Source organism: Lepidothrix coronata, unplaced genomic scaffold (assembly GCF_001604755.1).
Source record: "Lepidothrix coronata isolate B3197 unplaced genomic scaffold, Lepidothrix_coronata-1.0 Scaffold40, whole genome shotgun sequence".
NCBI classification, from domain to species: Eukaryota; Metazoa; Chordata; class Aves; order Passeriformes; family Pipridae; genus Lepidothrix; species Lepidothrix coronata.
In genome coordinates this window covers 5,446,372-5,466,195 of record NW_016690220.1, presented here as the reverse complement: position 1 = coordinate 5,466,195, position 19,824 = coordinate 5,446,372, and the positions used below count along the sequence as shown (strand labels likewise).

Sequence of the window (19,824 nt, the reverse complement as noted above, 5' to 3'; positions counted from 1 at the left end):
GTTTTTCCTACCAACAAGATAAACTTTCAGAGTAGATTGCAATTTCAAAAGATTACACTCACATTAAAAAACGTTAATTTGAATCCCTGCTGCCAACTGCATGTTCTGCAGTTGCAGGACTTCATTTTTACCCAGAACAATCATCAGAGTGTGCTGTTCCCAGAACATGTCACATCTTCTATTAGTTCCACAATGGAGAAATTACACCTACAGCTTCATGAAAAAGATACTTTCATATTTCAAACCATGATGTCAGTTAAGAGCGTCTTTCCAACAAAGTGGCAGGAGCATGGTCCCACCTCAATTTAGCAGGACTGACAGAGAAGTTCTGAAGATTCCCACACCATTAATACAAATAGCTGCTTCCTCTACAGAGCTCAAAGAAAGTAATAAGTTTGAAAATGCTCATCCTGCTTTTGGATTAAGCCCTTCCTAAAGAGCAGATGTACACAGGAAACTTCAATGGGTTTTCTTTTTGAATCTTCATCTCACTAAAAGCCAAGTTGTATAGTAATGTGAAAAAAGATGGATGACTCAAGAGCATAATCATTAACAGGGCAATGTCTACTATACCTGAAATTTGGGTCTCAAGCCTTGCCACTTGATTGTCATCTTCAAGGCTTTCTTCACTTTCCAGAGCTGTGATTAGCAAAAACAAAACATGTACGTAAAAGGTTATCCAAAGGAATGTCTTATGCAGGATCCAGATAATTAGAATCAAGATTCCAGAGCACCTAGTTCAAGCACCCATTGCATAAAGCAGCCTGACTGCAGCCTTCTGCCTGTGTCTATACAAACCAAATGCCATGTCATCAGACAAGTAGAACATTGTGAGCCTGGACTATTATGTCTCTGTACCAGATGATGAACTTTAAATGAAATAATGTAGTCCTTCCAGGATATCTGGATTGCAGCGCTCAGGTGGAGGTTAGATACTCTCAGCACCAATATGCACCTGAGGCATTTAGAGTTTGACCCTAACGCAAGCAAAGGTTTAGTTCATCTGAAAATTTACTCAGGTACTCATGAATTTCTGACGTATTTAGTTGGTTCTTTTAAATTATTTCGACTCCAAGGATCAAAATATAAGATACTCTACAAAAGAAGGAGCATATTTATAAGGGCATATATATATATATTTATCCCTGAAACTTAGTTAAAATTTCAGACAGCTAAAGAACATTTGAAATATAAGACTAAATTGCTATATATAGGAACAAAACCACCAGAAAATCTGATACAGAAAACCTAAAACAGAGAAATACATCAGACTTTAAAATCTCAACTTACAGGAAAAAAAGGTTACAGTCAATGAAATGGTACTATTTAAGACACCACTGTTCATTACACAACAAACTGAAATTTGAGAATCACTTTCTGACTTTGCATTCAACAATTTAATCACTAGAAGTTCTGAACTGTTTTCCTTCCACAGGAAGTATCTGCAACTATAGTAGATGTGTAGTCAAAAATTCCACAAGAGTCTTGAACTTATTTTTAAATGCTGAGAAGTAAATAGACCTACAAGCAATGCTAGGTAGAGAAATCTCACCTTCCCATTACTGCTGACTTTGTGCTTTATTACACATAAATCAGGCTTCTAAGCAGTACCTGCAACCCAGTGACTGGATGTGGTCTTCTGGAATAATGAACACAACCAGCAGTCTCCCCCTTTTCCTCCTACCCCAGTCACCTCAGTTCGGGCACACTGTTTGACAGCACAAAGCCTGCTCTTTGACAATGTTTCCGTGAAGGTTTATTGACATGATTATACTTGCCTGGCCAGGAGTGATGCCTATCAGATGATGTGATAGGAGGAACCTCAGCATTGCTATATGTTTGGTTTCTACAATATCATCTAGACCATCTCAGAAAAAACTGATACTTCCAGTTTATTTATTTGATCAAGGGACACAATCTCCTCTGCCACTGAAAGCCAGTTAAATAATGATGCAAACACAGCATGGTACAGCAGAATTTTCCAGTAACTAGTTTAGCATTCTTTTTCTACAATAAACTGTGGATTTTGCTGCAAACACTTGTATTTGGTTCTAAAGCTTTAAGAACTCACCTCAATCAGTGCACCAATGCCTGCTGGGATCAGTACTAATAAACTTGTTTGTTCATCCAAAAGGAAAAGAAATATTACCACAGTACTAAAGCACCGCCAAAGCACTAGACAGAAAAAAAAAAAAACAAAAGGCTTATTAATATTTAAATGAACAGCTGAGATGACAGAAGACTCCTGGCCTATTTAATGTAATATTGTCTTACACAGTGTAAGCATGAACTCCTGTATACATCTTGATATATCTAGCAGCCCTAGAAACAGACAGTGAACTCCAGGCAAATAGGGAACAAAAACATTTTATGCAGGCCTTATCACAAAAGATGAAAGAAAATTGGAACATTTAAGGAAGACTTCCGTACTGCAGCAATTCAGCAATGTATTGCTACTATTATGAACTATATTCATGATTCTTGTTTCCAGGAAGCTGAAAGGCTGTGAGGTAATGTAATGTCAGTCTCTGAAACTCACACAACTAAATTAATGTTTGTAAATGTTATGTAATACATTTTATATACTGTCAAATAGATCTATTTTATGTATTTCATTTACTTATTTATATTTAAGTTTATTTTTCAGGTTTTGCAAAACCTTGGATGCTTGTAAGTGATTCCCAACTAATTCTTACATTGAATATCCATCCCCCCAAGCAGGGAAAAAAGGAAAAAATAGGTACAACACACTCAGACATCAACAATTACACTGTACCACTCCACACCAACTGCCTGTCAAACTTCTCCCTTAGGGTAACAAGGAGGCACAGGCAGAAAGGTGACTAAGGCCTGCTAAAGAGAGGATGGAACTATCAATATCTGAAGACCGATACTTTAACAGTAAAAATCCCTTAGTTGCTCTTTTCAATTTGACTTTACTGACTTCTGAAACTGAAAATTGACACAATTCTGGAATTCCATGGACCATTTTGAATTTTTACAAACCTTGTGGCATACACACGCCAACAGCAGTATAACTGCTTTAAAGAAAACCAAATGCACTCTAATAAAAATGACAGACATGGGAAAAACATATTGCTATTTATTGTAATTTAGAATGCCTTTTTTTCCCTGGTATTGATATTCCTCACATGTCCTAATCCATCTGTAAACATGCTAGAATTAGGGATAGTCTCAGAGGTCAAGTGACTCCAGGTTTATCGTTTTGGTTTATAATCAAAAATGGAAAAAATCTGTTAGAAAAACCTTCATCTATTTCTAGGAAGGCATGGCAGGATGTCAGATAACTATGTTCCCTCATCTTTTCTATATACAAGACAATTCAACCCTCCTATGCTCTCCCACTCCCCACGTCCCAGGAGTCTCTATTGCTCCTGTTTACATCAAAGCCCAAATCAAACAAGAGCATTACACAACAGCACTTTCCACCCCCAAATACTTTGGAACCTGGGACTTGCAGCATTACCCATGATAGCACACTCTCTCCACCCACAGAACTTTTTCTGGTCCTCATGCTTTTTTCAAAGTACTCTTCTGTTCCTTCAGTGAGGAAAATACGGTAATTGACTTAATATTAAATTCTCAGTTGCAAGACAGTCAAACCCAGAAATGACATGAGTGCTTAAAAGCAACTAATACTGAAGCTAATGAAGTTGGAACCATCTAACTCTATAGACTGTTAGCCATCTTTTTTCATACACAAAACCATCTCATTTTGCTATCTTGGTGAATCTACAAAGCGTCAACTTAGGCTAAGACTGAAAACACACAGCATATATTACACAGCATATGCACATCATTTTGCATTCTGGTCCATACCTGCTTTTGTAGACATCCCAATCATGCTCCTCTTTTTCTTCCAAAAACTTATGTCATTTTTGAATGCAAGGAAATCAAACAGAAGCTGCAAATAGCAAGAAACATACTCATTTACTTGAAACATGCACTAATTAGAGACTGCCAGTTGAACTGTTAGAAATGTGTTTAAAATGGAATTCAAGAAAAACCTGTTTTAGAAGCTTCAGAAATTAAAATTAAGTATCACAAATAAAAGCTAAAAAGAAAAGCTGTTTTAGGAGCCCAGGCTCTAAAAGCAGTGCAAAATGACAGGATGAATTTCAAATACTGCTTCTGTGCAGCTGCACAAATCAGCATTCTGTAAAGAAAGTCAATGACCCAATACAGGGTAACACATCGAGAGGGTGAAGAACGAGGACCCTGATGAACTGTGTACCTTGAGAGACCAGGGAAAGGTTCACTAAATTAGGTTCAAAGTGCTCTGTATTGGATTCATAGTCACTTTAGGTTTGGATAATACCAAAGCTTTTTTAAAAAAAATCCTACAATACAGCAAGTCAGGTTTCTTCTCTATTTTGTCACTGAACTGACCTAAATGTCGCCGGAACAGAGAGATTTCTCTGAACAATTTTTCCTGCACTCTGTAGGCCTTGCTTGCCATGGAAGTGACAAGCGTGTATTGTTGATACTTATAGACTGTGTGAAAATATGTGATGCTTATACTTGTTGGCTGTGTGTCTAATTATAAGGTTTGAGAACATAATATGTTTATAGAAAGAAAACCTTGAGAAACTGAAGATAATGAAACACCTGCAAATTTAGTAAAACCCTAAAAGGAGATTAATTAGAAAGAGGTTTCTATGCCAAGGATGATTTCAGAACATCAGGTCCAATAAACTGGAGACATGAGACGCATGCACAGACTGAGCTACCCAATCACCTTCTTGTAAGCATGTGCCCCAAACAAACTAAACTGTATAAAAGTTAACTGATTTAAATAATAAATTGGACATTGCTTTGATCATATTGATCGTGTTGCTGTGTCTCTGAACCTCCTCATCGATACCTAAACTTCCAGGATATTTTGGAATTCTTAGCAAGTTGGTTGTTTTTTAATGCAGTATTTTCATTTAATACATTTTTCAGTATTTCCTTTAAACATTCAGTGTCTTAAAAAAAACAGCACAGATTCAAAAAATTCTTGGGTCAGAGAATTTTGATGAGAAAGTTTTGGGGGGTTATTTTGTGTGTTTCCCCCTCCCCTTGGTTTTTTTGTTTGTTTGTTTGTTTTTGGCTTTGGGGTTTTTTTTTGTGTTTCAGTTTGGTTTTTTGCTTTTGTTTTTTGTTTGTTTGTTTGGGATTTTGTTTGTTTGTTTGTTTTAATTTGGGCACCCGATCATGGAAGTAAACAGTACCAGAAAAGCCTATCCCAGTCTACAGGTATCTTACAACCTGACAAAGAGAATGGAAAAAATAAATTAATATGTATGGCAAACCTAATGCTTTCCGATAAAATTAACTGTATGCAATGTAAGTATAAAGAAACATAGCAAACATTCTCAGCAAGTTCTTAACTTTCCCAAAGTAATTGTGTTGAGTGCAATTGTAGACTACAAAAATGTTCACAGTAGAACAATCAAGTCTAAAAAAAATTGTTCATTAAAACAAAGATTCAGATTTAAACCAAGACACGCACAATGTATGTGTGACATACACAATAACAAATAGCCATGACTGGACACCTGTGCTCTGCACTTTACAGCAACATTTTTGGAACAATTTATATCAGCTGATCTAAATTTCTCCAGGGATTAGAAGTCAGAGATTCAAACTCTACTATCAGTGCTGCAGCTATGCCATTGCAGTGGTAAACCTTGTGACATGTCAACAAAATTTGAACCAATGTTGACAGGCATATTAAATTTAGGGGCTTTGGTTCAACTACAGAATAAAAAAAAAGTGATTATGAAGTTTATGTTTTATATTTCATCAAGACTGTTAGTTTTTATGTAATTTATGTAATTTTATGTAATTATCCCAAATTTCTGTCTTATTTAGGATTTTTATAGCTGACTTGTACCAGAAAACACTTCCACTGCTCTACTGAAATTACTGTTTCCAAGACCAATTCTTAATAAACAACTGAAATTCAGACACCCGACTTTTTTTTTTTAAATATTATGTAGTTCCTAAAAATTAAAGCTACTTACATGGAATGCTGCTACGAAGAATGTCAGAGCCAGAAAGTAAAGGTTAGTATCAACAAAAATTCCTTTTACTTCATCTGCATCCTTTTCTGAAAACCCTAAGAAAAAGAACAAATCATTATGCAAGAAGTACCAGACAGTTCATTGCTGTTAAGCTAGAATATGAAAGGAATCGTATGTCACCTGCACAAGTTTCGTTAAGGAATCATAAATCCAAAACATGATGGAAACTTTATTGGTAAAACCCAAGTCTACCTATATTTTGACAAGTTTTTTGCTTGCCTTAAACTAAACCCATTAGTTACAAGCCTTTAACTTCTGTAATTACAATGTGTTTTGTAACATGTCTTTAAAATGTTGTGTGATTACAGACTAAGCTGAACATCTGACAGACAAATGCCAACACAGAGGAAATCATTTTGGCCTAAGTTGGAAGAAAAAAGGTTATTCAAATTGGCCTCTGAACTTTTGTTTGATAGACAAGAAGAGTTAGCTTCACATCAAAAGCTGAAAAGTCAGAAAAGGAATATACTGTAAAGGACAACAAAGGTCAGTGAGAAACACTGTTGTAGATGCAATGGTGTGATTCAAGTCTACAGTTCTCAGAAAATACACAAGGCTGCGTTTATAACACTGGTGCTAATTCTGACACTGGAGAGTTCAGCACCAATTTACTTCACCATCACAATAAGAAGAATGTACTCATTTTCAAGTGATTTTGGAGTTTTGCTACTAACCTAAGGTGATCTTTCAAAAATTTTTTCCAAAGGGAAGATTTCAAACCTTATGATTCACTACCTACAAACTTACAGAGAACAAGTAGCATCTTAGGCAAGCTTTTTTTCCAGGCAGAGGAAGCACTCTTAGGATAGGTCTTGCTATACATGTCCATCACAAGACAACCAAGATATGGAACATGAAAATTTCAATTATGCCTTTCTGAGGGGGCTCACCAAGAAAATCATGGAGAAGTGATGGTGGCCAAATACCCTATACAAACTCTGAGCAAGCAGTTACTTGATTCGTTCAAGACAGTTATTTTTATAGGACATACTTGCAGCTTCAATATATACTAGCCTGAGCTAAGGAGAAGCAGTTGGATTCTACTTGGGATGACTTTATTCCTTACTCGCCCTCTCTCCCCCAATAAAACATGAGAAATGCTTAGACTGCAAAAGAAATGGAGAAAGTCTAGGTTCTCAGTTAAGTTACACTGTACACAGGTTCTGTCTTACACCACTACATTCTGAAACCAGTGCTGAACCAGAGCAGATTATTTTTTCCCAGCGGAATCAACGCTTTAAGTGTTAAGTTGTCCATCGCAAAATATTAGCTCAGAGATGACAGTGAATAACCAAACCCTCTTGCCCTGACTAAATTTTGGTGAACAAAAAACCAACACTGAGTAGTATGAAAGCAGCATTATGTCTGTTGGGAAAGTAGTAGAATACTGCATTTATCTGTATTGGGAAAAAAAAGATAAACTTGGAAGAATATAAAAAACATTACAATAATAAAGCACAGAAGCTTCAAAGTTCAAATTGCTGTCTGAAGAGCTCCAAAAAAGAGGATCAGAAAGAATCCTACTCTCATAGATCAACACCAGTTCAGTTACAATGTAGCTCCTTAGAGAAGCATAAAGAAGCCAACTACAGTCTTGTAACAGAAAACTAAGTCAGCAAATATAACCCTGAAAATTAGATGTGGATTTTTTTAAGAGTGATAATTGGACTCACAAAGGTGTGCATCAGTGGAACAAGCAAAGATAGTAAATGTTTAGCTTGGCTATACTATCACCAACAGAGCACATGAACTTCAGAGTGAAAGTGTATACATTCCCCATTACATTTAAGCGAAACATAGAATTTAAGTTTCATGCATGTAAAGCCTCTAGTTTATCTGAATTACCTTATAAATATGTAACTGAGCCAAAGCGAGAGGTCAGACAGTTTTGGTGTCAGAATAGTATGATCAGAACCCAGATGATTCCTTCTTCATGCTAAGCTTGAACTCAGAGACTTTGCTGTGCCTGACTGTGTTTCACTGCAGATATATGGCTACACTGACCTGCTGTATATAACTTATATCAAAGTTTATGTACCACTGACCCAGCTTTTCTGTTCCACGGATGATAGGAGATACCCATGGTGAAAATTCTCCTCTTGATTATGTCCTCTTATTCTTTGACAGAGTACTATCCCAATAAATTTCCTTTTAAAAACGGCTGATTTACCTCTGTATTCTTGTTTCCTACCACATGTCAACATATATTTTCATCTTTAACTTAAAGCGAAACAACGCAAGATTTGTAGCATGAGGAAAAAAAAGGGTCATCTGTGTACTTAAAAGAAACAAATTGAGGGGATAGTTGTGGTTTTTTGGCCTAAAGACATTAAAAATAAACATACCAAATTGCTGGAGGGAGTACACAGCATCCTGCATGTGGATCCAAAATCGGAGTTTTCCAAGAGATATTTTGTCATATGACACTGTAAGAGGTAGCTCTGTTGTTGAACGATTTATAACCTGCATTTCAAAAAGATATAGTTTCATTTTTAATGGAAGAAAAATGGCAATGATTACTTCCATTCTTTCTTTTTATATAAAGAAAGCGATTGTATCATTCTATAATTTAATCGCACAATTTTAGGAAGTCTGTTTTTTGAAAGGGAATAAGATCTTAGACTTCTATACCATGCTGGAAGTCTTAGGGTTTTTTTCCAAGAAATGTTAAATTACCAGTTTGTTCTGTTCAAGTTCTTATATCAACCTCACTGTTCCTGTATACAAATGCCTCTGGGATGGCAGCATAAAGTGGAAAAAGCATACTTGAGATAATTCTTTTGACAGTACTTCTCTGAATGTAAATGCTAAGATTACCTAAACTAGAATATTAAAAAAAACCAAACCCAAAAAAATTGCCACAGTCAGAACTCTAGCAAATTGAGGCTGGTTTTGAGAGAAACTGAAAAGGTAGGGAAGCAAGATGATACTACTAGCTCAGACTAGTGAAAACGCCACAGCTAAAGCTAAGCAAGATACTTTGCGATCTGGGGTGTCACAGAAAACTTCTTCTTGCCCCAAAAGAAACAAATTTCAGCTAATTCTATTGTATCATTTACACTTCAGTTAGATGAGAACTACTTGGGGCCCCTTTAAGATGAGGAAAAAAAATGTCCTAAATTGCCTCAGCTCCTTCTGCATGATAGTTGTCCATCCTCTCAGATGTCAGAATTCTCTGCAGCTACTTCAGTACAAGTTTAGGTAGTATGTTTTACATTTCCAGGGATAGCTCAGGAACTCTGCAACAGTTAAAGATCTATTGCTCCAGGCTCCTAATTACTCCCAATCATGATTCCCATCTCAGTCCTGCTACTCTACACTGTATCTGTTTCTACAGTAATTAGTTATCTGACACTTAGCCAAGATGAATGGGCTGCTTCTGATTCTTGTGACACAGAACATGGTTTTAGCCTCCCCATGTATCAGTCAGGTGTGAACTGGAGTTACATTCACTCTCCCATTCACTGTTTCCTTCAGTGAGTACAAATGAATCTCAATCTCACCACCCTCCCAAAGACCCTGGAAGCTTTTCAGACTGTGGCAGAACATGCAAGTGTACTAGAGATACAAAGGGAAGCTGAGAAAGTTTAATGAATACAGCAGGGAGAAAAGCTTGAGAAACTAGAACAGTGCCAGGAATCTCTGAATTGAATGGAACAAAGCAAAAACAACTGGGTGAAACCAATGTGGATAGAGCTGACTGTAAGGAATGCTGCCAAGATTCTACAGCTGTTTACCAAAAACTATATAAACATCTGCTAGGCTGCTTTTCCTTTTTAAAGGATTCCTGTAATCTATCTACTCTCCTTCCAACTTGTCAGTCTATCCATGATAGCATTAACATTTTTGGGAGAAAAGGAAATTTTATCTGTGGAGGACAGACAGGAAATAAAAATTTTACAAGTGCCTGTAAATTTTACAAGGCAGCATGCAGCAAGTGTACCTCAAACAAAGAACTACTAAGAAGTTAGGGGTAGCATAGGGAGAAAATCGGATTGCAATACAAGACAGAGACAGGAATTCTCCAACAACAAAAGTAAATTAAATGGAGATAGAAGGATTAGAAGAATGAACCCTTTTTCACTGAGCAATTAAAAGTCCGCAAGTGCTGCCTCACAACCTTGATGTGAGTGTGATGGTTACTAAGCCTTTGACAGCTTGAAGTTACCAAACCTCTGCAATACAACCTGCTCTTGTAGTACAGCGTCAGAACACCACACATTACTTCTAGCACTCTACTTAATCAATACAACAAAACAGCATGTAAGCAGTATGAATTTACATTCTGCGCAATCCCCAAAACGCCAGCACTGCCAAGCACGTTTAAAAACACGAGGAACACACCACCTCTGGACCGCAGTACTTACCACAGAAGACGTACATCTTGATCAAAATAATAGTCAGTTCACAATCTACACAGCCTAGCACAAGCAGGGAAAATGCATCTTCAGCTCCATGACTTTAGATCTGGCACAGCAAACAGACAGTATCTGTTCCTCTATTTACAGCCAAACATTAACCTGGCTCCACAAAAGCTGTACCACCTTTTCCTGCTCTTCCCTTACCCCTCATTATCTCACAGTATATTTACTACAAGACCACTCTTTCTGCAGTGCTTGAGAGCAGTGTGGCCAGTCACTACTGAGGTGTCACATGAGTCAGTGCTGGAGGGGAAGTCAGCTAGTTTTAATGGATTGTCTTTGTAGCACTTTTCAGGATCTTCAATGACTTCAAGGCAGTGAGTTACAACAGCATTAACTGTAACTTGATGACGACTGGAAGAATGTCATTAGTAACATGAGAATGTGAATTTGTTTGTAAACAGGGTACATGACTTGATCAGTTAGAAGTTCATATGAATGTATTGAACTGAATGATCTGTGATAAAAAAACTTAAAACAAAGGATAAAACCACTAATAAAGACATTGCAAAAGTATACCCAAGGAAATATTGGACAAAACTATCTGCTATCAAGACTTGTAACAAATGCTCAGGACTTTATTTTGTTGAACAACCTTGGGGTGGAAGGGATACAAGTTCTTAAAGATTCTCCCCAACACTAAGTAGCAAAATTCTTTGAGCTAAAGTTAATGAATTGGACAGACAATTTAGAAGGTCTATGGAAAGTTTACAGCTACTAAGGCTTTCATGTAGAAGACGAAGTATTCAAACATACTCATTTAACAATTTTGAGACACTCCCCAAGATGGTTGGTCCCAGTAACTCCTAATTACCAAATTCCAATTGGTACAACTGAAAAGAACTGCAAGGCTTAACGAAGAGCTGCTAAGATGAACATGTTTTAGATACAGGGGACTGCCATATGTAACTTGTAGCAAAGGAACTGCATAATTTCCTACAAGAGAAGATTTGGGCAAAAACTGAATACAGAAAATTCTATTTAAATTTATAAAAAACTCTTTCTACTTTGTTTTTTTACTTCAGGAGTGACTGAACACTAAAACAAGTTGCCCAGGGAGGCTATGGCATCTCCATACTTGGATATACCCAAAACTCAGCTGGAGAAGGTCCTGAGCAACTTGCTCTATATGATCCTACTCTGAGCTGGGTCACTGTACTGGCAATCTCCAGAAATCTCATACAATTTCATCCTTCTGTAATTCCATTGATTAATGTGAGAGCACAAAATCATTGGATGTACTGGAACGTCAAGCTTTCAGGTGCTCAAGTTGCTCTAACATGACAGAGAGCAGTACCAGAAAATTTAACCACAGAAAATTTAATTTTGTGGAGATAAGAGAATGAGTAGCTACTGACTTGTCTCCTTGTAACTCCACTATCAGCTGTAGATATGTGAATATGTTTATTTCCTAGAAGATATCAGAAGCCACTCTGGGATGCTAACACAACTTCTTCAGGTTAGGGAGTCAAACTACTCATGAGACTTCTCCTGCCACAGCTACAGTGATGTCCTCCTATCACCCAAAAGACAGAAACAATGGAATCCAAATATCTTTTGGTGGAACAGAAGACAGTGCTTGGCAGATAATTCTGCCAGAAGGGAATCTCAAACCCGGATCCGGCTTCTGCAGTACCACAGTTGATCACATTAAGTTAAACTGTCATTGAGTTCTTTTGTGTATTTATACTTTTTCATTACAGCAAACAACCAATGAAAAAAATCTTAATTAAAACAACAGTGAAGATAACTGTTAAAACTGTTAAATGTAATTAAAGATATTCTCTTACTCACCATCAAATCTTTCACTCTGTTGCTTAGCTGATCAATAAATAATATTGGAAGGTAATGCACTGTCTTCCCCAACTGAACCCTAGGATGTTTAAACATGGATTTTATGACTGCAGTGATCTAAAAAGCAAACTACTTTTATTCAAATTAGCACTCATTCATCACTTTCAGATCTACCCATGTAGATATTTCCCACCATATTTTCAGGCACATTTTCTTTTAACACATAGCAAGAAATTAGCCACTGGCCTAGAATCTTTCACTGAAAGATATCTGCATTAAAAATTTTTGTTTCTTTTTACTCTTCTGTAGAAAGACAGAATAAGCAAATAAAAAGACAAATGAAACTGGTTGTGATGATGCTGAAGCTTTTGCATGATCGGGGTAGAGGAAATCTACAACTCCGTGGAAGAGAAACATGCTGAAGTCTACTACCATATATTTGTATCCTTTGTCTCAAGTATCCTGCTCGTATTGCAAAAATAACAACTCTCCACCATCTTCCCCACTCCTCTGCACCTGGCAGGTCATCTATCAGGTCAGCAGCATCATATGCTCTAGCATGAGGGCTGGTGTGCACACAAGGAGGCCAAATACTACCTCAGAGAGCGCCCAAGGAGCAGAAATCTCCTCTGCCATCTCCTCCACAGAAGGTCTCATTTGGATTGCTCTATCACCTCACCAATGTGCATGAATCCAATAGAAACCACCCAACCTTCGAGCTCTCTATCAAGTTGATTAAAGCTATTTAGCAAATTATAACCCACATGCAATTGCTTTGTCAGTATCTTAGAAAAGTACTTAGCCCAGTGCTCTAAGAGAGACAAATTCTTAAGGTCTTCACTAGAAAAGGAGTTATCTGCACTGATGTTCTCAGTAAAAGTCTATGGAACTAGTCTAAAAGAGCTTTGTAAAGCCTGAAAGTTGAATTTTAGTTGTTGACAAAAGAAAGAAGTATCTGTCCATTCTAAGAAAGACTGCATATACTAAGTCTAAGAAAGACTGTATATACTAAATATACAAAGTGCAACAGTAACACTGAAGAGTACTAAACTGAGGCTCAGAAATATTGCTTGGTTGTTTAACCAAAGCAGTTTAGACTTCTAAGTAATAACTACGATTAAAGCTATTGCTAGTGGAATTGCAGCAGGTTCATATCCAAACTATTTCCTGTACAATATAATGACAAAACAGCACTGATGCAAATCTAAACATGACCAGAAAAACATCCTCGTTCATCAACCCCAGTTCAACAACCTCTTCTTGTTATGTGCCTATCCTATGAGCTACTAAGTCTTTCTCTTCTGGCTGGAAAGCTATCCCAGAACCCCAGTTGCTTAATCAGTCTGCTGATTAAGCAACTAATTCTGGATACTTGTAGAGAAAGGCATCATCATATAACAGCACAAGCCAATACAGCACTACTTATATGGCTGACACTGGAAGTGACTTATGCAAGCTGTGAACAGAAGCTGCTGTCTGCATCTAGTGGCCTAAAAACCTATCTCTGCTTTTTAGTGCTTTCTTGAGAAAAATGACATAATGCAGGAATACATGCTGTGAAAGTAAAACAAAGCCAATCATAAACGCAGAAAAAAAGACACCATAGGAGACCACCTGTGCCTGTTTTCAGCACTTGGGGTTTGTACAAGTAACTCGCAGAAGAAGGATAACTGGAAAGGGTCTAGGGACAGTAACTGGTCTAAAGGCTAGAAGAACAACTGGAGAACAAAGACAGAAGCTGGAGAAGTCTGCTGGAGCATTTTACTTGTGTCTGCTTGTCCTACCATGATAACTCCTTACAAATAAAGTATTCTAAACTCTGACCTGCCCAGGAGCAAGGTATCTCCAATCAGGTTTTCTAGTACACAATAACTTAGTAATTTCTCTCTACGGAAAAGCATTCAGAGCACCTGTTCTTGTCTCTTAAGTGCCCATTTAAACATAAAATTACTAACAGTGGCCAGGGAGGATTTTTGAAGAAATGTGCCATAAGTTTATAATAGCAAATCTATAAAAACGAAGTAATCAACTTACATTTTCATGTAACGGTGAACATCAGCAGGGAGGGATGATCCATCAAACACAAAATCTTCCACCATGACATTTAAGGTTAATCTTGACCTCCAGTGAGAGATAGGTTCATCCAAAGCATTTGTGTGCTTTTCCGCTTCGATTTGCTTTAAAAGAAGAATAAAAATACATCCTGCTGAACAACACAAAATTTTGAATGGGATAATAATATAACTCACAGACTCTATGGAGTCATTAACTATATTACAAAAAAAAAGCCCATGAAGAAACACTTCACCTTAATTTTGCTCAAATGCAACAGAGTAGTATTTTGTAGTATGCAACAGATCAAGTATTTTGCTCAAATGCAACAGAGTAGATTGTAAAGGCCCACCATAATCTGACACTGAAAAAGTGGAGTGCCCAATCACAGCCTTGTTCATCAAGAATGAATATTCACCTAATTAACCTTAGGAATGTGTATACTAGTAAGAAAAAGTCACTTTGAAAACAGGACAGTACAGTAATTAGACTATATTTCAAAACAGTCAAAAGGATGTGGATGATTAACCAAACAGCATATCTGTTTGTTTTCATATGTTATTCTGCTATTTTACAACAGCAAAGCATATTATTTCACACAAATTCAATCCACTATAGAAAGCAGCACCATGCTGTCACAGAGAATGGATTCTACCATTCTATTACAGAGCAATATTTCTACCAAAAGCAATGAATTCTTTAAGTAATTAACGTTAACTAGGGCAGTGTTTTAACAGCAGTGTTAAAGAAAGAGCTCTGCCTCTGCTCTGGGGAGTGGTCTACTGTTGGCACACGATAATCAAGGAGTTTTGATTTTTTTTTCCTCCACGATATCATTTTCAGTTTAAAGATGCAAGCACATCACATACTAACACTACAAGTGTCTATAAAAGAAATCACTTTTTTTGCAGTTTTTCTTTTGTAGATGGAAGAGCTACCTACCTGTGTGGCTGATTCTCCAGTGAGCAAATTAATCTCTTCTGGTTTGGGGACCATGTATGTGGTCAGAGGGCTTACTATATGCACCTGCTTACCATCATGCCAAGGCAAAATGCCAGCGTGATGAAGAAATATATATGCATATAATGTGCCATTATTTCGCGTTTTCTTTGGTACAGAGACATTCACTGTCCTAAAACACAAAATAAATACATTATGAGATGTACATGCCAAAATATTTAGCTATTACTAAACATTTGGGTTGGCTGGAACACAACAATTACTTCTAGCTAGTATGTCCTAATGATGCATGCCTGGACAGGATAATTTTTTATGCTCCAGTACATATTACAATATAAGCATTTCCAAAGTTTTACTATTATCTTAAGATAGTTTAATCTTTTTCCATTTCATACTTTACTGCTCTAGCTAACACAGGACTGCATCATCAATTCTTTTGTTGCCTTCCTCTACTGCTATGTCATAGGGCCAAAATTATGACAACACTCACAAAAAACAGCCTTCCATGTGCTGAATATGTATCACAGATTGTATACACAATACAAAATTTCATAAGAAAATCACAAAGTTTTGCCATGCACTTTGCATTAATAAAATATCTTCTCGGCTATGGTATGCCAAGCACAGAACTCTAAATTGGAGCCCCAAACCATGAAGTCACTCCCCTTATTTTAGCCAAGAAATCATTCTACTTGCAACCTTGCATAATGCCTCCTCTGTTCCTGTACTCTGAGACACAGGTAAGATGCCTCTGCATTTTTAAAATAAGGCATTTTTTCTGGTTTACCGAAATAAGTTGTGTAGATCTTTTTTATGCGTTATGTGTGGTATTTGGTAACTAGTATTTGAGAATTTGTATTTGGTATTTTGGATATTTTGGTATTTTGGATATTAATTCGGGAGTTCGGACTCATTGGTTTATTTGCTTTGGGAACCAGTATTTGGTTTATTTTGTATTGTGGGTTCTTCAGGTTCCAAAGATGGAATTGTGAAGAAATCACCTTTGGGTTGTATTTTAAAACACTGGAGAGAAATGGGACAGACCTCTGGAGGAAGAGCTAAAATTGCTGTCCTGGGTGGCCAATGTAAAGAAAAAAGGCTGCAGGCAGAAGCATTGTTTGCTGCTGAGCTGGAAAAGAGGCTACAAGCAGAGGCATTGCTTGTTGCCGAGGATGATCATATCCAAAAGCTTCAGGTGGAGCTTTGGAATGCGCATGAGAGAATCTTACAGGAAGATCTGCAGGATGTAGAACCTGTAATGTTCTCTGAAACATGGTCTTGTAACTAAAACTTACTGTGTCCACTGGAGGAGCTGAGAGACTACTGTCTCAAAGCAAGTCTGTTGTTCTGATAAAGAGCAAAACGTAATGTTTGCATTGACATCTGATGACGACAAAGTAGCATGTCGACCCTTAATTAAAGCTGAAACCTCAACTGACTGCCACAGTCAGCAAACGGCTACTAAAACAGTGCCGCGTACAGCTACCAAGATATCAGAGTCTGGCCATATATCGGGTGAGATTGAAATCCAGTCAATATTAATGCAGTGGGATGCCGAGAAGCTGGATCCACTTCCCAGATGGCAGCCAATCACTGGAGTAAACTGAGGAAGTGTTATCTGTGTAACTGATAAGGCTAATTCATGGCTCCAGGGTAAGAGGCAGAAGCCTGATAAAAACCCTAGAAGAAACCCAGCAAAAGCAGCAGTGGCTTGTTGAATTTTTACAAGCAGTCTCACTCCCTCCAAACATGATATTAATTGGAGGAGATCCCCCTGAAAAGATGGGGCAAGCAAGAATAGCAGTGCAGCAAGCACTTTATGAAACAGAAGCTAAAACTCCACCTGAGAGATACCAAGTTCACGCAGTCAAACTTCCTTCACTTGGTAACTTGTAACAAGGGGTAACTTGTCGGGGAAGTCTGTGTTGTTTTTTTTTTTCTAGGAATGCCAGCATCCCCCCCATTGAAGATCAAAGGAACCACTTCAGACTGGGGAAACTACCAGAGGAGTTACAGGCAAAGACGTGATAACCATTTTTCCCTTAGGATCTGTCACCTTTGTGAATCTCAGCATTTCAAACTCAAGTTACTGCTTTAGCAGTATTATACCAGCCTTGCTTTTAATAATCGATCTGTATTGGGCCAAATTTTCACATATCTTTTTATAGGAAACTGCCAACAGATGAGATAGAGCTGTGTGAAACCTATGAAACTTTTAATTGCCCCATAGTTGGTTGTATTATCAGTTTATTAATTCTTGTGATTTGTTTGTGTTTGTGAAGCCTAACTTTGCTTCATGCACACTTCTGTCCACGTAACCACCAGTTAGGATTTTTGCTTCAGAATTAAACAATGAACTCTGACACCTCAGATTCTACTAGTTCAGATACTTACCTTTCAAATTTGGACTCAATATCAAAATCCTCCACATTCAAAACAAGATCTATATTACTCTCAGCACCAATGCTTGACCTTGTGGTAGTATACACGCTTAACTGAAATCAAAACACAGCATGAAGAAATCAGAGTATGGAAATAATAAATCCATGAATTGTTATGCCTAAAGTACAGGTCTGTATTTTGGCTTCACTAATTCCCCAGTCACAGGAAGGTTATATACATAGAAAACAATGTTCTCAAAAAAAGTCTTAACACAGCTTTCAGCTCCTTTTGGGGACAAAAATACATGATAACACAGCCACTAAATACATTTTAAAAGGATGACCTGTCCTGGAAGTTGAAGGCAGTGGAGCCATCTCACAAAATCACAGATTTTTTAGGGTTGGAAGGGATCTCTGGAGATCACCAGTTCAACTCCCCTGCCAATGCAGGGGCACCCAGAGCAGGTGACACAGGAACGTGTCCAGGTGGGTTTGGAAAGTCTCCAGAGAGGGAGACTCCACAATCTCCCCGGGCAGCCTGTTCCAGTCCTCTGCTACCCTCAGTGTAAAGAAGTTCTACATCAAGTTGAGGTGAAACTTCTTATGTTTTAGTTTATGTCCATTGCTCTTTGTCCTGTCGATGGGCACATCTGAAAAGAGCCTGGCACCATCCCCTTGGCACCTGCCTTTGAGATATTAACGAGCATTAATGAGATCCCCTCTCAGTCTTCTCCAGACTAAACAGGCCCAGCATTTCTCCTGCAATGCTGCTCTATCCAGTGTGTGTGTGCCAACAAGTACACGAAATCAATAAAAACCCCAAACCCCAAACGCTTCCACTTTCCCCGTGCCAGCAGCCACGGGTGCTCTGCACAGGGCAGGGACAGGGACGGGGGCAGGGACATGGGTCATGGACAGCGGCCAGAGGCTTGGGCAGGGGCCGAGGGCAGGGACAAGGGGAAGGGCGGTGCCGAGGAGCCGGTGACACCGAGGGGCCGAGGTCCGTCCCGGTCCCGCTCACCTGCAGCTTGGGCCTCCGCGCAAGGTAGGGCCAGACGCACCCCCCCGCCGCGCCGGCCGCCGCCGTCGCCAGGCAGGGCCGCGTGTAGACGATGCCGTACATGACCCAGCAGGTGTGCGCCACGTACACGGCGAACACCCCCACCACCAGGCTGGTGAACGAGCTGCGGCTCAGCATGGCGGCGCTGATGACGGCGGCCGCCCCCGCCTCCCGCCGCGGCCCCGCTCGGGATCCGCCGCCGCTCGCGCATCCCCCACGCGCCACCCGCCCCGCCCCGGCATGTCCGTCACTTCCGGCGGGCGCGGGAAGCCCCGCCCCCCCCTCCCGGCGACCAGCGTCGGGAGCCGCGCGCGCCCCGCGGGGACGGAGCGGCCCTGCTCGCGGCGGGCGCGTCACGGCACTGCGGGGGCCGCTAGGGGGCGCTGTGGGCGGGGCCCCCGCCAGGGACCGCCCAGGGCCTAGGGTTAGGGCAGGTAGTAATGATAGTGGTAGAAATGGTAATCATCCCGGAATCACAGGATCGGCTAGGTTGGAAAACACCTCTGAGATCATCGAGTCCAACCTGTGACTGAACACCACCATGTCAACGAGACCATGGCACGAAGTGCCATGTCTAGTCTTCCCTTAAACACCTCCAGGGACGGTGGCTCCACCACCTCTGATGTTTAACTAACCTATCTGAAAAAGAATTCCTCCAAATTTCCAACCTAAATCTCCCCTGCAGCAGCTTGAGACTATGTCCTCTCATCCTGTTGCCAGTTGCCCAGCCACAGGACCCCTACCTGGCCACAACCTCCTTTCAGGTAGTTGTAGAGTGACATCATCACTCTCCAGTGAGCCTCCTCTTCTCCAGGCTAAACACCCCCAACTCTCTCAGCACTCCTCATAGGACTTGTGCTACAGATCCTTCATCAGCTTTGTTGCCCTTCTCTGGACCTGCTCCAGCACCTCAATGTCCTTCCTGAATTGAGGGGGCCAGAACTGGACACAGGACTCAAGGTGTGGCCTCATACACGAGTGCCAAGTACAGAGGGAGAACCACTTCCCTGGTGCTGCTGGGCACACTATTGCAGATACAGGCCAGGATGCCATGGACTGTATCATCA

General features: G+C 39.4%; 1 protein-coding gene across 2 annotated transcripts in view; it reads right to left on the bottom strand.

The window, feature by feature from the left end:
- The window catches only part of CLPTM1L (CLPTM1 like), a 29,912-nt gene extending 10,929 nt beyond the window's left edge, over positions 1–18,983 (bottom strand). For both annotated transcript variants that reach the window (XM_017813254.1, XM_017813255.1), the window contains exons 1-10: positions 18,719–18,983; positions 17,711–17,811; positions 15,299–15,488; positions 14,339–14,481; positions 12,305–12,383; positions 8,435–8,552; positions 6,030–6,124; positions 3,841–3,925; positions 2,072–2,175; positions 574–639 (exon numbers count right to left, since the gene is read on the bottom strand). In XM_017813254.1, the coding sequence (XP_017668743.1) occupies positions 574–639; positions 2,072–2,175; positions 3,841–3,925; positions 6,030–6,124; positions 8,435–8,552; positions 12,305–12,383; positions 14,339–14,481; positions 15,299–15,488; positions 17,711–17,811; positions 18,719–18,895 (1,158 nt within the window). In that variant the 5' untranslated portion in view covers positions 18,896–18,983. The remainder of the gene's footprint in view (positions 1–573; positions 640–2,071; positions 2,176–3,840; positions 3,926–6,029; positions 6,125–8,434; positions 8,553–12,304; positions 12,384–14,338; positions 14,482–15,298; positions 15,489–17,710; positions 17,812–18,718) is intronic.
- Positions 18,984–19,824: the final 841 nt, after the last annotated feature.